The 18405-nt window shown below is 44.8% G+C and overlaps 2 protein-coding genes across 4 annotated transcripts in view; one reads left to right on the forward strand and one right to left on the reverse strand.

Annotated features, from left to right (window-relative positions):
• The window catches only part of APMAP (adipocyte plasma membrane associated protein), a 91023-nt gene extending 86155 nt beyond the window's left edge, over positions 1-4868 (forward strand). For all 3 annotated transcript variants that reach the window (XM_068099017.2, XM_068099020.2, XM_068099019.2), the window contains one exon: positions 2561-4868. In XM_068099017.2, coding sequence (XP_067955118.1) covers positions 2561-2770 — 210 coding nt within the window. In that variant the 3' untranslated portion in view covers positions 2771-4868. The remainder of the gene's footprint in view (positions 1-2560) is intronic.
• ABCD4 (ATP binding cassette subfamily D member 4) overlaps positions 1-18405 on the reverse strand; it is a 680822-nt gene that overhangs the window by 249945 nt on the left and 412472 nt on the right. The window lies entirely within an intron of this gene.

An 18405-nucleotide genomic window follows, 5' to 3' on the forward strand; every position in this document is an offset into this window, starting at 1 on the left:
ATCCTGTTCTTCCGCTCTTTCACTCCCTCTCTCTGTTCTCTTCACCCTCTCTTTTGCTCAAGGTCATCTGCCATCTGCTTGGAAATCAGCCAACATCACCACTTTGCACAAAAAAGGTGCAAAAACAGATCCTAGCAACTACAAACCAATCAGCCTTCTCCCAATTATCAGCAAATTCATGGAATCCATCATTGCTTCAGATATGAAATCTTTCCTCTTCTCCAATGGCTTGATCTCTGATCATCAATTTGGTTTCAGACCTGGTCACTCTACTTTGGACATGCTGCTTCTGCTTTCTCAACAATGGATGGAGGTCATCAATGCCAAACAGGAAATTAGAGCTGTCTCCCTTGACATATCATGTGCCTTCGATACAGTCTGGCACCCCGCTCTGCTCACCAAACCCTCCTCCTTTGGTATCCATGGAAATCTCCACGCATGGCTGGCGGACTTCCTCTCTAGTCGTAGTCAACATGTGGCCCTGAATGGGTTTCTCTCATCTCCTCCTCCTGTTCAGGCTGGAGTTCCCCAAGGCAGTGTTCTGGGCCCTGTGCTTTTTCTGGTCTTCATCAATGATCTCTCTGACTCTCTTGAAAATCCTCTCTATCTCTTTGCTGATGACTCTACTCTCTGTCGCTCCATTCCTCATCCCTCAGATCGGCAGTCTGCAGCCTCCTCACTCTCTGCAGACCTGGACAAAATCACAGACTGGGCAAACAAGTGGAACATGTCTTTCAATCCTGACAAATCTCACACTCTTACGATGTCTCTGCGAAAAGACCGACTGGACAACCCTCCCATCTACTTTCTGAATAAGCCTCTCCAAGAAGTTCTGTCACTCAAGCTTTTGGGCCTCACTATCTGCCATGATCTTTCCTGGGAAAACCACATTTCAAATCTGGCCTCCAAAGCCAGTCGCCGACTGGGCATCCTCCGTCGTGCGAAGTCCTTCTTTGGCACACCTGAGCTCCTCACCACATACAAGGCTTTCATCCGCAGCTCAATGGAATACTGCTCTCCCCCTGGGCTGGTGCTCCTGCCTCACACCCAGCTCGTCTTCACGCTGTTGAAACCAAAGCGTTCAGAATCATTGGAATCTCCTGCGATAAAGCTAACTCCAAGGGCCTTTCACTCACTCACCGCAGGCGGGTTGGTGGTCTTTCCGTCTTCTACCGACTCCTCTCCTGCCTTGCCCCCCCCAGCTCTCTCTGGGCTCTGTCCCCCAAATATTCCTACAGGTCGCACAAGATCAGCCTGCAACCCTCTTATGGTTAAACTGCCGAAATCAAGACTCTCTCCTCACCTTCACTCCTTCATTCCTCTTTTCTCCCACCTCTGGAACAAACTCCCTCACTCTCTTCAATCCCACTCCACCCTCCAGGTCTTTAAAACAGCTGTTCACCACCATCTCTCATCTCCCCCCATCGAAAACCTTGATCTTTTCTACCCCTGCTAATTTCACCCCAAATGCACTTTTTTGAAATACCAACGTCTGACCTGGAAGTTCTTGGTGTCCTAGTGTTTTAAACCTCGCCCACGCCCCCCCCCCCTTCCCACGCCTCCTCCCCCCAAGCCCTCTCCCTCCCACACATCTCCCTGCTTTCAAATGTTGTGTTTGTGTGCTTCCCCTTCTCTCCCCATCTTGTCTTCCGCTCCCTCTTTTTATATATTTTGTTTGTCTGGTTGATTTGTTTGTGAAATAAATGTTAGCTCTTTCACGAGCCTCGATTCAGTATACAAAAAAAAATAAAAAAATCGTTGCACCTCTATATCTTCGAAAGCGCTGATTAGAAAAAATTGAGACATGGCTCATTGTAAAGAACTCTCATTGGTCAGGTGGTTCGGCCGCCAGATTTGTTTTAACACAAAAGCCTTAAAAACCTCTGAAAATACATCCTGGCGAGGGTTTGCAATCTTTGATTGCTCTTTTTCTTGTTCAGTGAATTCATTCATTCTGGACTGACAGGATATCCTTTGTATCGGCTCGATACCCGGCTATAAGCAGTCATCCTGGTGAGTGGTGATTCACGTACCAAAGTGCACCATCTGTTGGATAGATATTAAACTTGGGTGAGTTTGCTACCATTTTTGAGTCAACATTAATGATCCCACGATGTCATTTGTAAAAGGGAGCACATTCTGTGCCAACACTGTGGCCACCTTTGAAATTCCCACATTTAATTGTCCAGTCAATCCATGATATGACCTGAAAAAAACGTTCTCTGATGGAACATCAAATGGGCCAGTCCCTTTTTCACTCCTATCATCTCATCTTCCCTGCGTTCTCTTTTTCCCCACCCTCTTTGTATTCATATATTGATGGTGCTTGGGTGCAAAATATTGATAATTTCAAACAAAAAAGAACGTCAACAATCTCACTTACTCATATCCTTGGATTGCCTACTGAGCGTTAGGCATTCACTAGATGGCAGCACAATCACAGAATTTTGCCTCATTCATTTCGGATTTAACGCTTTCTTTGATTGGCTTTTTCTGTTTAAAAAGATATCTCTACATGGTCTGCTAACCCTGTGTTCTTTGCCCTCGGTATGCCAATTAGCTTTTCAGCCAGGAATTCCTGCTGCGTTTTACTTCTCGTCATGGCCTGATCCTTGAGCTCGGGCCTGAGGGGCACATTCGACGCAGCTTGCACGACATCTCCGGCACGGCTGTCTCATCCGTCAGTGAGGTCTACGAACATGGTGACTGGCTATACCTGGGATCCTACTTCGCTCCTTTTTTGGCGAGGCTTCGACTGGACGACGCCTGAGTTTGGATCCATTCTCGCATCTTAATTAACACTGTGTTCTCACGTCGTGTTTTTAGCATACATTGATTCAGAATCATTTCACCTGGGAGGTGGTTTTACAGTAATTGCAACTCTGAGATTAATAATGAAATACAAAGTATTGCTTCCCGCATACAAAAAGGAAAACGATAATGACATTTATAACAAATCCATAGCCCAAGAAAACAATCAACTCAAATGACCAGATTTTGGAACAGCTAACAGAGTGGTAAACATAAACATATGTATGATTATCCAATACATTCATACCCTTAAAGATTTTAGAATACCACATAAAATTCCCTCGCTCATTATTGCTTTATGCACAGTTCTGCTGTTCCAGAGCCATGATGTGATTTTTGTTGATCATCATTATATGATGTGATTACCTTTCACAGGTTTACAGATTTCTCCCCTTCATTCCTCCGACCCACCTCCCTTATTAGGTACCAGCTTGGCTCGGCATGCCCCGCGTGCCTCACCACATGTCGTTTCAGAGGGATAGGCATATTTGACCATGTCTGCTTTCTCGGGGAGTGAGGGATGGCGGGCATGGTGGGTGGGTGGGGGTTGGTGGTGGTGACAGTGTATTGGGGGGGGAGGGGTGGAGGAATGGTGGAGGGGGATGGGGTGCATGGTGCTCGCGGTGACGGTGGTGGGGTGGATGGGTGATATGGGGGAGGTTGGCCAAATATATTTTGTGGTCATTGAATATATACTGTAAATCAGAAATCAGAACATTAATTACATGCTATGGAAACCTGAGTACCTACATCTATTAATTTCACAGAGGGCGTCTATTAATTACATACTATTGAAACATGATCACATGGTCTTCTGCGTCTTTTCGGTCTTCGTCATATTTTGGAGTCTTCGGGTGGGGTCTTTTTGGTCTTTGCTGTATTTTGGGTCTTTGGGGTGTTTTGGGTATTCAGGGTCTTCAGTGTCTTAAAGGGTCTTTTGGGCCTTCAGTGTCTTTTGGATCCTCTGGGTCTTTAAGGGTATTTTGTGTCTGAGGTTTTTTGGGTCTTTGCGATCTTTTGGATATTCGGGGTGTTTTGGGTCTTTGGGGGTGTTTTTGGTCTTCAAGGTTTTTAAGGGTCTTCAGTATCTTTAAGGGTCTTTTGGGTCTTCGGGGCCATTTGGGTCTTTTGGATCCTCTGGGTGTTTAATGGATTTTTGGGTCTTCAGGGTATTTTTGGTATTTGGGGTCTTTTGGGTCTTCAGGGTATTTTGGGTGTTTTTGGGGGTCTTTTGGTTTCTCTGGGTCTTTAAGGGTATTTTGGATCTTCGGGATGTTTTGGGTCTTTTGGGTCTTCGGGGTGTTTTGGGTCTTCAGGGTGCTTTGGGTCTTCAGGGTGTTTTGGGTCTTCAGGGTGTTTTGGGTCTTCATGGTGTTTTGGGTATAAGGGGGAATTTGGGTCTTTTGGGTATTCAGGGTGTTTTGGGTCTTTCGGGTCTTTTAGGTCTTCGGTGTCTTTTGGGTTTTCAGGGTCTTTCGGTCCTCAGGGTCTTTCAGGGTATTTTGGGTATTCAGGGTCCTTAAGGGTCTTCGGGGTATTTTGTGTCTTTGCAGTCTTTAAGGATATTTTGGGTCTTTATGGCTTTTGGTGGTCTTAAGGGTCTTGGGGGACTTAAAGGGTCGTCAAAGGTCTGAGGGGGCTCAGCAGTCTGAAGGGTCAAAAGGTATATTCCAACAGTATGTAATTAAGAGTTCACGGACTGTTTTGGGTGTTAATTGTATTTGAAGAAGAAGAAGAAGAAGACGTTTTGCGTTTTGGTCACAAATATACAAACAAACAACCATATACGTTTGCTCTATTATAATAAGATTCGTATACCATGGAAAATGTTGGAGTGATTTTTCCCTTCGCCTGTTTTTGTTTTAATTGCATAACACTTATGTGTGTTGGCCTACTACTGAAACCAAATATTTTTCTGCATCTTTAACATGCTCTCTTAATCTACTTCACAAATAGTGATTAAAAACCATAATGACAATATAAATATATTCGTCTTTATTACAGTACAGTATTTGTAATGATTCTCAGTTTTCACAATAAAAGAACATTGCACTGTTTACATTGGCCTTGTATGTATTGTACACCACTCCTTTTCAATTCCATCTCCATGTGCTGCAAGGCGGCATCTCCGGACACCGAAGGAGGCCCAGCGATGACGTGTGCCAAAAGGCGGTGAGTTTGCTACCATTTTCTAAATAACGTGCGCTGAAATGATTCTGAATATACTCACTTTTCACTTTGTTTCTTTATTTCTTTCTTGTTTGTTTGGGCGATATCTCAGCCATCCTTTGAGCTAGGAAGCTGAAATTTGGGCACAATAATGAGCAAGTGCTTTGGCAAAAACGGTATTTTAAATTATTTTTATTTATCAATTAATTGAGTAATTACTTAATTATTATCGATTTATTAAGTACTTATTTATTTCCTTTTTCATCTGGGCAATAACCCAGGCACCTTTTGAGCTAGGAAGCTGATATTCGGACACGATAGTGACCAAGTGATTTGGTATAAAGGATATTTTTGATTTATTGATTACTCAATTCATTAATTTTATTGATTAATCAATGAATCAATTAGTTTAAATGTTTTGATGAATTAATTATTTAATTATTTTTCTAAACGTTACAGCTTCAGATGAAACACTGGTCGTTTAGGTATGATTGGCTAATGAATTAATTTATATTTAATGAATTAATGAATTAATTATTTTATGATTATTAATTATTTATTTTAATTACGCAATTAATCAACCAATTATTGTACACCTCTCCCTCCCAATACCGTCTCTGTGCTGCAAGGCGGCATCGCCGGGTGCCTTTGGCGCCCCAGCTAGGCCGCGCGCTGGAGGATGTTATTTATTTATTGGGCATGCGGGTGTTGTACTTTGAATGTAACTCTATTTGTCTTTATTATCATGGAGTACGATAGTACTCCATATATAGGCATGGCACAGAAAAAAATGTCCACCCATCCAAATGTGTACAGAACGATATGCTTAAAAACTACTATCGGGTGAAATTATAAACATTTAAAAAGCCATTCCTTATATTCTCGAATAATATTTACATTCTTACACCCCATTCCCCTCCTCCCCATTGTGTTCACCTGGATTTACACAGGCAAGGCGTTTTGACCCAGACCGATGTTTAAAAAATACACTCGATTTTATTGAATTACGAATATAGCAGAGGCTCAATGATCAACCGTACATACTGAAATAATGAGATCGACCAAAGACGTATGGACACTATTCATGCACAAACCAGAAGTTTGGCAACAAGAGCGGGGGTTAGCCTTGCGGTCCCCATGACAATGTTCTCCATTTTGCCCTATTTTCTGCATCTCCCCTTGTTAACCCCCTTGCCCGCATTTCTTCTTCGACCATCTTCAGCCAAGTCTTTCTCGGTCTTCACCGTCCTCTACTTCCTTCTACATTCATTTCCATCACTCTTTTCAACCAGTCACTTTCATCCTTCCTCAACACTTGACCAAACCATCTCAACCTGTTTCTCTTCACAGCATCCATCACAGGTTCTATTCCCATCATCTTTCGCAATTCATCATTTGTCTTCCTCTCTCTCAACGATACTCCACACATCCACCGAACCATTCGCATTTCCACCCTTTCCAGCCTTCGTTGCTGCTCTACGTTCATTACCCATGTCTCACTCCCATAAATCATAACACTTCTCACACATGCAGCATACACCTTTCCCTTCAGCTTCAATGACACTCCCATCCTCGTCAGCACGCCACTCAGTTCCCGAAACTTCTTCCATGCACATCTCACTTGAGCAACCGTTGCCGAGTCTGATCCACCTTCTCCATTCAGCATGTCTCCAAGGTAACAAAATGTTTTCACACCTTCCAGCTTCACGCCATCTCCAAGATCCAACTCAACATTTCCTCCATCTGCAGCTCCCTCTGTGCACACCTTACACGTGAATGTAGCTGCCACACTGGTTAATGGCCCTCTCAAACCACTACATTTTTGATGAACCCACTCAGCGCACATTGTACATTGAATGGAATTCACTCCGACACCCTTCCTGCACACAGCACACGGCCACTTCCCAGTTCTTTCCACCTCACCACATGCTTTACCACTTGCCATCACATTCGTTTTTCCGAAATTCACCTTCAGACCTTTTGTCTCCATACATTCCTTCCACTTGTTCATCTTTTCCTTCAGTCCATCCATACTTTCTGCAATCAACACCAGATCATCTGCATACAACAACTCCCACAGTAAACCCTCCTTTACGTTCTGAGCCAGCACCTCCATCACAGCTACAAATAGTAGTGGACTTAGTACCGACCCCTGATGCACTCCCACCTTCACCTCAAGCTCACCACTGTTCCCGTCCTTCGTGCGCGCTCTTTTGTACATTGCCATCACTACTCTGATCAACCATTCATCCACTCCTAACTTCCTCAATGCCCATGTCACTACTTCACGTGGAACCCTATCGAATGCTTTCTCCAGATCAACAAACCCAAGAAACAACCTCTTCCTTTTCTCCATATACTTCTCCTGCAACTGCCTCACAATAAAAAGCGCATCTGTCATTCCTCTTCCTGGCATAAATCCAAACTGCATTTCGTCAATCTTCACTTTTTTCCTTATCCTCCTTTCCAACACCCTTTCCAATACCTTCATTCCATGCTCCAATAACTTTATCGCTCGATACGAGCCACAGTCCAGAGGGTCACCTTTCCCCTTGTATAGAGGGACGAGGGTACTCAGTTCCCAATCCACTGGAATGCGGCCTTCTTTCACCACCAGATTGCAGATCTCTGTCATTCTCTTCACACCCCAATTTCCCGCTGCCTTCAACATATCTCCCACAACTCCCGTCGGCCCTCCCGCTTTTCTACTCTTCATTGCTTTTATCGCTTCCTCAACTTCCTTCTCGGTTATCTTCTCTGCCGGTCCTAAAACTGGGTTACTCTCGATGTTGCCATCCCATTCATTCTCTGCATTCAACAGTATTTCGATATATCTCTTCCATCTTCCTTTAATTCCATCTGGGTCCACAACGATTTGTCCCACTTCATCCTTCAAGCAACTCACCCCCATCACATCACACCTTTCTTTCGCTATCTGCTTTGCCAATTCCCTTCGCCTTCTGCCACTCCTTGAACTTCTTCCTCTTCTCGTCAATCTTCTTTCCAAATTCATCATCCCACCACCATGTTTCCGAGTGCCTCGGTGGTCCTTTTGTCCATCCACATACCTCACCAACGGCTCCCAACAGACTATCTTTCATTGACATCCAACCACTTTCAAGCTCAACCACATCATCCTCCACCATACTCAGCCTCTCTTTTACTGCCTCCCTCACTGTCACCTCTTTCAACCTCCACACATTCATTCTCGGTTGGTACTTCACCCGCCGAGCTCTCCTCGCACCTTTCACCCTTATGTCGCAGACAATTGTTACGGGGTCCTCCCCTATCCCCTGGTCTCGGTAAACAGCCGAACCCCGAGAGGGTCTTCGGCAGAAAGATATGTTATCCTTGGTTGAAATCAATCAATAATGAAACCCTCAATGAAACCATCAAATGAAACAATCAAATCAATAATGAAACCACATCAAGGGTTATGAACAAACAATAATATATTATAAATCACACCGGAATCACGACACAAATAGGAATAGCAATTCACGCTACAATCATGAACTTAAGATGGTACCACCTTATCTAGTCCTTTAACCCAAACTCACGGCACTCCCCCAATGTCTCTGTACCCCTCCAAGGCGAAGTCGATTCGCTCCAGCGATCGTTGGATCAATGTCCTATCAAAATCAATTGAGGCGTGAACGATCGAAGCAACCCAGAGGTCACGTGGTCCAACACCCAGCAAAATAGCGGTGGAATGGAAAACCTCCCAAAGACGCGCTCCAACGGACACGTTTGCGGTTCAATCAGCGATTCTCCTTATAATCCTCCAAAAGCCACTTTCTGGCACAGCCGTCCCCGGCAACCCACCGGGGAATAATGCCCGGCTGACGCGACAAAAACCTCCTTCACCGAAGGCAGCGCGAGTGGCGAAATGGCGGACGGCTTTCACTCGAGCCGGGGCTTCAAGGCAAGGATACTCCGGAACCTCAATGCAGATACCCGACTATGCAGGCTCCACAGCACTCCGGCGATATCCCCTATCGCACGAACTTCCTTTCAAGGACTCAAAGTTCACTCGCACTGTACGCTCGACCGCTCGGTACGGAGCTTCAACCAAGATCGTCTTTTTACTTCTCTCCACGCCTCTTCCTCTTCGCTCCCTTCGTCTTTCGGCTCACGATCCGATTTCCAGCCACATTTTTACCAGGAGCGCTTTTTAACCTTTTCACCACAATAACCATTTCCTTTAAACAATAATAACCGCCGTTTCCTTTCCAATCCCGATAAGAATAATACTACATCACCAGCAAGGTTAAAAGTGGATGACAACCACACCCAAGGAAGGGCCGAATCCGTAACACAACCAAGTGGTGCTGTGAAACAGCCTCCTCCCCCGGCATCACCTTTGTGTCTCGGAGGTGCCCCCCATCTCGCCTACGCACCAGCAGGTAGTCAACGGTTGTCGTCGACCCACCTGACGTGTTGTAACAAGCTTATTATCCTCTTTCTGGAACTGAGTATTACAAATCAACAAATCAGCTCCATCAGCAAACTCCAAAATCCTTTCACCTTCTCCATTTCTCACACCATATCCATAACCCCCATGAACTCCCTCAAAACCGTCCATACTCCTTCCCACATGTCCATTTAGGTCTCCTCCTACCACAACAACTTCCTCATCTTTCACGTTTTCCATCAGCTTCTCTATAGCACACCAGAACTTGTCCTTCTCTTCATCGCCCCGACCAACCTGCGGAGCATATCCCGAGATGATGTTCACCAAGAGCTTTCCAATCATCATTTTCACCATCATCAACCTTTCACTCACTCTAGTCACACTCACCACACTGTCTACAAACTCCTAAGAAAACAGCACACCAACACCATTCACGCCCTCCGGGCACCCTTGCCACACAAACTTGTATTTCTGTCCCTGCCTTCCCTTCACCATTCTCACACCACTTCCCTTCCATCTCATCTCCTGCACACAACATATGTCCACTCTTCTTCTGACCAATACTTCCACCACTTCTCCTGATCTCCCTGTCATTGTCCCTACATTCCATGTACCAATTCTCAGAAGCCGATCTCCACGTCGGGCATCAGACGTTTCGTCGTCCTAAATGGAATGATTTCCACCCTTGCTTCGATCGGGTTCCCCACCTTGAGTTTTGACGAGAGGGAGTGGGGTCCCCCACGGGGTACTTCGGGCTGTACCCTGCCCATATGTAGTCATAATTGTCATGGTTCTCTTTTTGAGGCAATTTTTTTATGGCCGGATGCCCTTCCTGACGCCAACCCTTTTAGTCGCCTCTTACGACACGCAGGGATATGGTGTACCTATTCTAAACCGGGGTACACACCGGTAGACACACACAACATTATGTGTATATATATATATACATAGATATATCTATATATATATATATCTGTGCAGTGTCTGTCTTGTGTTGTGTTGTCTTGTCTTGTCTTGGCTTGTCACTGAACTACTCCCTCAAACTTTTGTGAAATCCTACCAAACCTCTGGTATGCACATATCTCTCCCGTCGGTATGTCCTAAGGATATGTTTTTTGAAAAAAATTTCCTATTTTATTATTTTTGGAATTTTTTAGGGAAAAAATTTTTTTTTTAACTTAAGCTTTCAACTTCAATGGTTTATAAAATGTGATATCACGTATATTACAAATACATGTGTGCAAAATAATTGTTTGAATTATGATTGGTGTAAACCATGACAAAATGGCAACTCGGGTGCAGTCATTTATCTACAATCACGTGAAAAAGTAAGTACACGCCATGTAAAGTTTTGACCTTTTCTACATATTTCAACATACAGCTATTTGATCTTCATTTCAACAATATTGATAAATAAAGGTGATATAATATAACAAATATCATGAAACATTTACATTTTGTAGTCCATTGTATAATTTAAATAAACATAAATGCAAATTTCGCATGTGGAAAAAGTAAGTACACCCCTACATTTATCACTACTTCAAATACCTAAAATTAGAATCAGGTGCACCAGCTCAGGTGCAAATGATTAGAACATCGTTAGAGAGGATCTTGGAGGAACCTGTCTTATTTAAACCTCAGACATTTAGCTTGGTTTGCTCTTTGTTGTTGAAGTGTGCGGCGTCACCATGCCTAGATCAAAAGAGCTCTCTGAGGCCTTCAGAAAGAAGGGTAGAGATGCCTACGAGTCTGGGAAGGGATTTAAAAAGATCTCCAAACAATTTGAAATCAATCATTCGACTGTCCGGAAGATCATCTACAAGTGGAGAAGATTCCAAACAACTGCCAACTTGTTCAGGCCAAGCCGCCCCGGCAAGTTCAGCCCGAGAGCAGACTGCAAGATGCTGAAAGAAGTATCTAAGAACCCCAGAATGTCATCACGGGGCCTACAGGTAGCTCTTGCCACTGTTGAAGTCAAAGTGCACGAGTCTACCATTAGAACGAGGCTGCACAAATTTGATCTACATGGGAGGTGTGCCAGGACGAAACCTTTGCTGTCCAGAAGGAACATCAGGGCAAGACTAAAGTTTGCCAATGAACACCTAGGCAAAGACCAGCACTTCTGGAACAATGTGCTCTGGACAGATAAGTCAAAGGTAGAGCTATTTGGCCACAGTCCCAGAAGACATGTTTGGCGAAAACCAAAGACAGCATTTGACCACAAGAACCTGATACCAACTGTAAGGCATGGTGGTGGAAATATTATGGTTTAGGGCCGCTTTGCTGCATCGGGGCCTGGGCAGCTCACCATCATAGAATCCACGATGAATTCTTCATTGTACCAGAGGGTGCTTGAGGATAATGTGAGGCCATCTGTAGGAAAGTTGAAGCTCAACCGAAGGTGGACCTTGCAACATGACAATGACCCTAAACATACCAGTAAATCCACCAAGGAATGGCTGAAAAGAAAGAAATGGAGGGTTCTGGAATGGCCAAGTCAAAGCCCGGATCTAAATCCCATCGAAATGTTGTGGGGGGATTTGAAACGAGCTGTGCATGCAAGAAACCCCTCAAACGTCACACAGCTGAAATAATTCTGCATGGAGGAGTGGGCAAACATTTCTCCCAGTCGATGTCAGAGACCGGGAGACAGTTATAAGAAACGCCTACTTGAGGTTGTTTCTGCCAAAGGGGGCAATACCACCGATTAGAGCCAAGGGTGTACTTACTTTTTCCACATGCCAAATTTGCATTTATGTTTATTTAAATTATACAATGGACTACAAAATGTAAATGTTTCATGATATTTGTTATATTATGTCACCTTTATCTATCAATATTGTTGAAATGAAGATCAAATAGCTGTATGTTGAAATATGTTGAAAAAGTCAAAACTTTACATGGGGTGTACTTACTTTTTCACGTGACTGTATATATCTACACATCTGGGCAGTGTCTGTGTTGTCACTTAAAGACTCCCTCAAACTTTTGTTTCCGTGGTTGTGAAGTGTTTTTAATAACGTTGTGGTGGTTTTGAATCACGTGGTGGTGAGGTATTTTGAATTATGTGGTCGTGAGGTGTTTTTAAATCACATGGTGGTGAGGTGTTTTGAATTACATGGTGGTGAGGTGTTTTGACTTACGTGGTGGTGAGGTATTTATAATTACGTGGTGGTGACGTGTTTTTAATTATGTGGTGGTGAGGTGTTTTTAATTATGTGGTGGTGAGGTGTTTTGAATTTCTTGGTGGTGAGGTGTTTTAAAATGACGTGGTGGTGAGGTGTTTTTATTACGTGTTTTATGGCTGTGAGGTGTTTTCAATTTCGTGGAGGTGAGGTGTAATCGTCCCAAACTTCCAGTCTGCACCTACCCCTCCCCAATGTATGTGCTGAGGGGTTCTTTCTTGAAAAAAAAACATTCAACCTAAATTGCCTATAAAAATGTAATAACACAAACACAACAAATGCATTGTGCAAAATAATTGTTTGTATTATGATTGGTGTAAATCATGACAACACGGCAACTCAGGTACAGTCATTATCCTCAGCTAAAATAAGCCCGTTCCTCAGTAACGACGCGTGGTGAGGGTAGTGCAGCAAGCCGAGCCAAGCTAGTGTATATATATATATATATATATATATATATATATATATATATATATATATATATATATATATATATATGCACTACATGACCAAAAGTATGCGGACATCCCATCTAATTAGTGGATTCGGCTATTTCAGCCACACCCATTGCTGACAGGTACATATAATCAAGCACACAGCCATGCAATCTCCATAGACAAACATTGGCAGTAGAATGGGCCATACTGAAGAGCACAGTGACTTTCAACGAGGCACCGTCATAAGATGCCACCTTTCCAACAAGTCAGTCCATCAAATTTATACCCTGCTAGAGCTGCCCTGGTCAACTGTAAGTGCTGTTATTGTGAAGTGGAAACGTCTAGGAGCAACAACAGCTCAGCTGCAAAGTGGTCGGCCACATAAGCTCACAGAACGGGACCGCCGAGTGCTGAAACGCGTAGCACGTAAAAATCGTCTCTCCTCAGTTGCAACAATCACTACCGAGTTCCAAACTGCCTCTGGAAGCAACGTCAGCACAACAACTGTTTGTCGGGAGCTTCATGAAATGGGTTTCCATTGCTGAGCAGCTGCACACAAGCCTAAGATTACCATGCGCAATGCCAAGCATCGGCTGGAGTGGTGGAAAGCTCGCTGCCATTGGACTCTGGAGCAGTGGAAACGCGTTCTCTGGAGTGATGAATCATGCTTCACCATCTGGCAGTCCGATGGACGAATCTGGGTTTGGCAGATGCCAGGAGAACGCCACCTGCCCGAATGCATAGTGCCAACTGTAAAGTTTGATGGAGGAGGAATAATGGTCTGGGCTGTTTTACATGGTTCGGGCTCTGCCCCTTAGTTCCAGTGAAGGGAAATCTTAATGCTACAGCAATACAATGAAATTCTAGATGATTGTGAGCTTCCAACTTTGTGGCAACAGTCTGGGGTAGGCTCTTTCCTGTTTCAGCATGACAATGCCCCCATGCACAAAGCAATGTCCATAGAGAAATGGTTTGTCACAATCGGTGTGGAAGAACTTGACTGGCTTGCACAGAGTCCTGACCTCAACCCCATCGAACACCTTTGGGATGAATTGGAAAGCCGACTGCGAGCCAGGCAGAATCGCCCAACAGTAGTGCCCTACCTCACTAATGCTCTTGTGGCTAAATGGAAGCAAATGCCCACAGCAATGTTCCAACATCTAGTGGAAAACCTTCCCAGGAGAGTGGAGGCTGTTATAGCAGCAAAATGGGGACCAACTCCATATTAATTCCCATGATTTTGGAATGAGATTTGTGATGTTTGGGTGTCCACATACTTTTGATCATGTAGTGTATATATATATACTGTATATATATATATATATATATATATATATATATATATATATATATATATATATATATATATATATATATATATATATATATATATATATATATATATATATATATATATATATATATATATATATATATATATATATATATATATATATAATATATATATATAATATATATATATATATATATATATATATATATATATTATATATATATATATATATATATATATATATATATATATATATATATATATATAGTGTAACGGTTTTGAGAAGTGGGTAACGAATTTGAGAAGTGTAACGGTTTTTAAGAAGTGTAACAATTTTGGAGGAAGTGTAACGAATGTGAAAACGTTACAATGTGAACGTTACAAAAGTATGGTAACACCCTGTTAATGTAAATAATGGTCGCAGCCGTCCTCCTAGTTAATTCCATGAAACTTACACGCAGGTCACGATATATCTTTTTAAATAGTGTATTTCCTTATTCCATGTAGGCTAAATCTGTGTTTCCCACTAGATTGACTTTGCATTGTATCAAACAAAATAAGCATAGGCCCTTGCAATTTCCCCAAACATCTCCGCTCTCCAAAGTTCCTTTCAAAAGGGTGGGAGTTGTTTTCAATCCCGCAGGCCGCCATTGCCCATGTGCTAATCTCGGAGAAGAAAGGCGTGTCTCCACCTCGTCATAAGAGGGGAGGAGTGAGCCAGCCCTAACAGCCAATCAGCACCGCGGTGAGCGACCCGGTAGGCGTGCCCTCGGAGCCGGCGGCTTGATTCCGCCCGAGGTGATAAAAGCGACTGTAAGGGACTGCTTTACCAGATGACTTGGGAGATGACCTGGGAGAGGAGCGAAGAGGCGGCACCAAGAAGAGCGGTGAGATGCGAAACGCTCCAAGCCAAAGAGGAGAGGTACTCGCAAAGGAAACCAGCTTTGGAGAGACGCGCTGAAAGGAGGGAGACGGCTCCACCACAAGAAGAGGAGCAGGTGTGCCGAACCAGCGCGTGACGTCTACCGCAGCGGATACGCGACGGAGGGTTTTCCCGCCAAAAACCGCGAGGAATTGAGAGCTGCTGCCTCCGACCTTGCCTCCCTCTCAAGCAATCCACCTCAAGCCCTACCTGCCTGCAATATCCCCTGTGTAAGTGTGAACGTCCTGTCCTACTCGTTGTCTTGGGATTAAGTAAATTGAATAGAATAAGCTAACGATGCACTGTGTGACTGCTTTTTCCATCCATTGCTTGTAAATAATTTTGGTCGCTCTTTCTTTTTGCTTGTGTGTGTATAATAAATCTGTTCTTCCTCCGTACTCTTCTTCTTCTTCTTTTTCATTCTCTTTCGGTCGCTTTAGAGGTTTCCCGATTGAATATCTGTGGTGCGATCTGGTCAACGTCGGGTGAAATCGGGTTCTAATCGGGGAGTAACTGTTCGGACGCGGTAATACACCACCGCTCGGTCAATATAACATCTAAAAACCGCGTCTGCAACAATTGGTGTCAGGAGTGGGATTCGGACCTGGGACTAAATTTGTTAGGCCCAAATTTTGGAACACCAATTGTACTATTAGAGTAACAATTGGTGTCGAGGAGTGAGATCGGACCCGAAATCGGACCCGAATCGCGCTTAACGTGCTCAAAATTACAAGCTGCCGAAATTTATTTTGTTTTATAAAACCCGAATTTTGAGATCGCGCCATGGACAATCAAGGCGATCGGATGTCGGTGGGAGAGATAGACAGGGCGGAATCGACCCAGGACCTCAGGGAAATGTATGTGGAGGAAAGGGAGGAGGAGAAAAATAGCAATGTGGTTGCGGAGGTTTCAGACGCACAAAATGGCGCTCTCGCGCACGTGGTTGAGGGGGCCACGGTCGCGGAACCAATGAGCGCGGCCCAAATGCAAGCCTTCATGGCCCAATTCATGGTGGAAATGCAGGAAAAAAACGACAGTATAGTACAAATGCAGGCGTCCCTCAACCTGCAGAGTGAGCAAATGAGGGCTAATAGTGAGCAAATGAGGGCTGATAGTGAGCGATTGGGTGAGCGATTGGGAAACCAAATGGGGGTAATGGGAAACCAAATGGGGGTAATGAGGGACGAAGCGAGGGGTACCGGTGAGAAGGTAGACAAAAATTTTGAGGGGTTAGACAACGGGATAAAAGATGTAAAGAATGGGTTAACGGGGGTGGAAAACAGAATGGATGCCCAGGAGAATCAGTTAGAGTGGGTGAAAAATGGGTTAATGGGGTTAGAAAATAGGATGGAGGACAAATTGCGGGAAATAGGGGAACAATCTGCCAGGGAAATCAAACAAATGGGAGAGCAGATAGAGGAGGTGAAAATCGGGGTAGAAACCAAACTGGATGCTCAGAGGGATGAATTGGGACAGATGAGGGTGGCATCTACAAAAGAGATGGAGGAAATACGACGAGGGGTAAGTGAGGAGGTTTCGGGGCTACGCGAGGAGGTAAAGCGAGGTGAGAAGCGTATGGAGAAAGAGGTGAGAAATAATACGGCAAAGTTACAAGGGGGAATAGAAGATCTGACGGAGGAGGTGGAACAGCTGACAGAGGGACAAACGAAGTTAGTGGAGCAGGTTCAAAGGAACACTGCAGTACTCGGAGGGTTAAAGGCGACACAAAAAGAAATTAAAAACGAATTAATAGCGACGCAGAGGCAATGTCAGATGGTACGTGAGGAACTGACAATGAGGGTGGACGAGGTGACAGAGATAATGGAGACAAAGGACCGGCAGGTGAGGATGCACATAGAGACGGTCACGGTAGCCTTAGAGGACGAACTTGAGGAGACGCACCGAGAAATAAAAGAGGTTAAACAAAAATTAGAGGAAGTGGAAGAAGAGGTGAGTGAAATTAAGAAGAGACGGACAGAAACTAAAAGAGAAATCCAGGAGGAGGTGATGGAATATGTGCAAGGTCGGTGCTCAACTCATAATGTGATGCTCACTAACCAAATAAAAAGTTTGCAGGTGGCAAAGGAGGTGCGGAGACGAGGTACGGAGGTGAATGGCAATGTACATGATGTAAGGAAAGCTTCAGTCGGCTTGGGGATTGGTTTGGATCCGGGTGTTCGTGAAAGGCCGTTGGTGAAGTGTGCGACAGGTCTGGTGTGCGAAAAAAGAGGTGTGCGAGAACGTCCGACCATGGGGTGTGTGAGGAAAAAGTGCACGCCGAGGAGTGAGTGTGCCGTCAAGAGTGAGTTGGTCGAAGCGCGTGTGCGAGGGGGTACATGGAAGCGCGGTGTGGTGAGTGTTACGGAGGAAGTAACGAAAAAGTGTGCGCGAGAGGATGCGCGAGAAAAGTGTGTAACGGACAGGTGCATGAGGAAAGAGTGCGCTGTCGAGAGGAAGGGTGAGTGCGTTGACAAGAGTGGTGGTGAGAGTAGTGAGAGTGACAAGGAGCGTGAGTTGGTTGTGACAGGTGAGCGAGGATGTACACCTGGAATGGAAGGATGCACACCTGGAATGGTAGAGCGTGAGTGGGAATGCACGCTGGAATTGGTAGTGAGGCACGTGGTTGGGTGTGCGAGTGAGAGCACACCTGTGATTGTCACAGAGGAGGTGACCAAGAAAGGGGCGCGAAGAGGTGTGTTGGTGAGGTGTGCGAGCGACGAATGTGTGCCAAGGTGTTCGGTGGTCAGGTGTGTGACCAAGTCGGTGAGCGGAATGAGTGTACCGATGTGTGTAAGAAAAGGTATGACGAGGAGCAGGGAAACGGCTGCATGTATGAGCAAGAAAGGGGTAGCGTATGCATGTAAGCATCCAGGTGAAGCATCGACGGTAACCAGGTTAGAGGTTAGAACGACTTATAGCCGAATCGGGCCCTCGGTGCGCGTCGGGCAGCTTCGCGTGCCGCGAGGACCAGCGGGGATCCGAACCACGGCGGTTTCGAAAGAACCGCCGTACGCGATCCACGCTGTGCCTCGCTTGGAACGGCCGCGTCCGGGCTCCACTAGGCGGAGCGGGCAGCTGGATAGGAAGGGTCGTCATGGCGACCACGTTTTGTTGAGACGTGCCGGCAGGTCGAGATCGGGACATTGGATGGCTCCACGCCGAGGTGGTGC

The sequence above is a fragment of the Myxine glutinosa genome, chromosome 9 (assembly GCF_964187855.1).
Source record: "Myxine glutinosa chromosome 9, kmMyxGlut1.1, whole genome shotgun sequence".
Lineage (NCBI taxonomy): Eukaryota > Metazoa > Chordata > Myxini > Myxiniformes > Myxinidae > Myxine > Myxine glutinosa.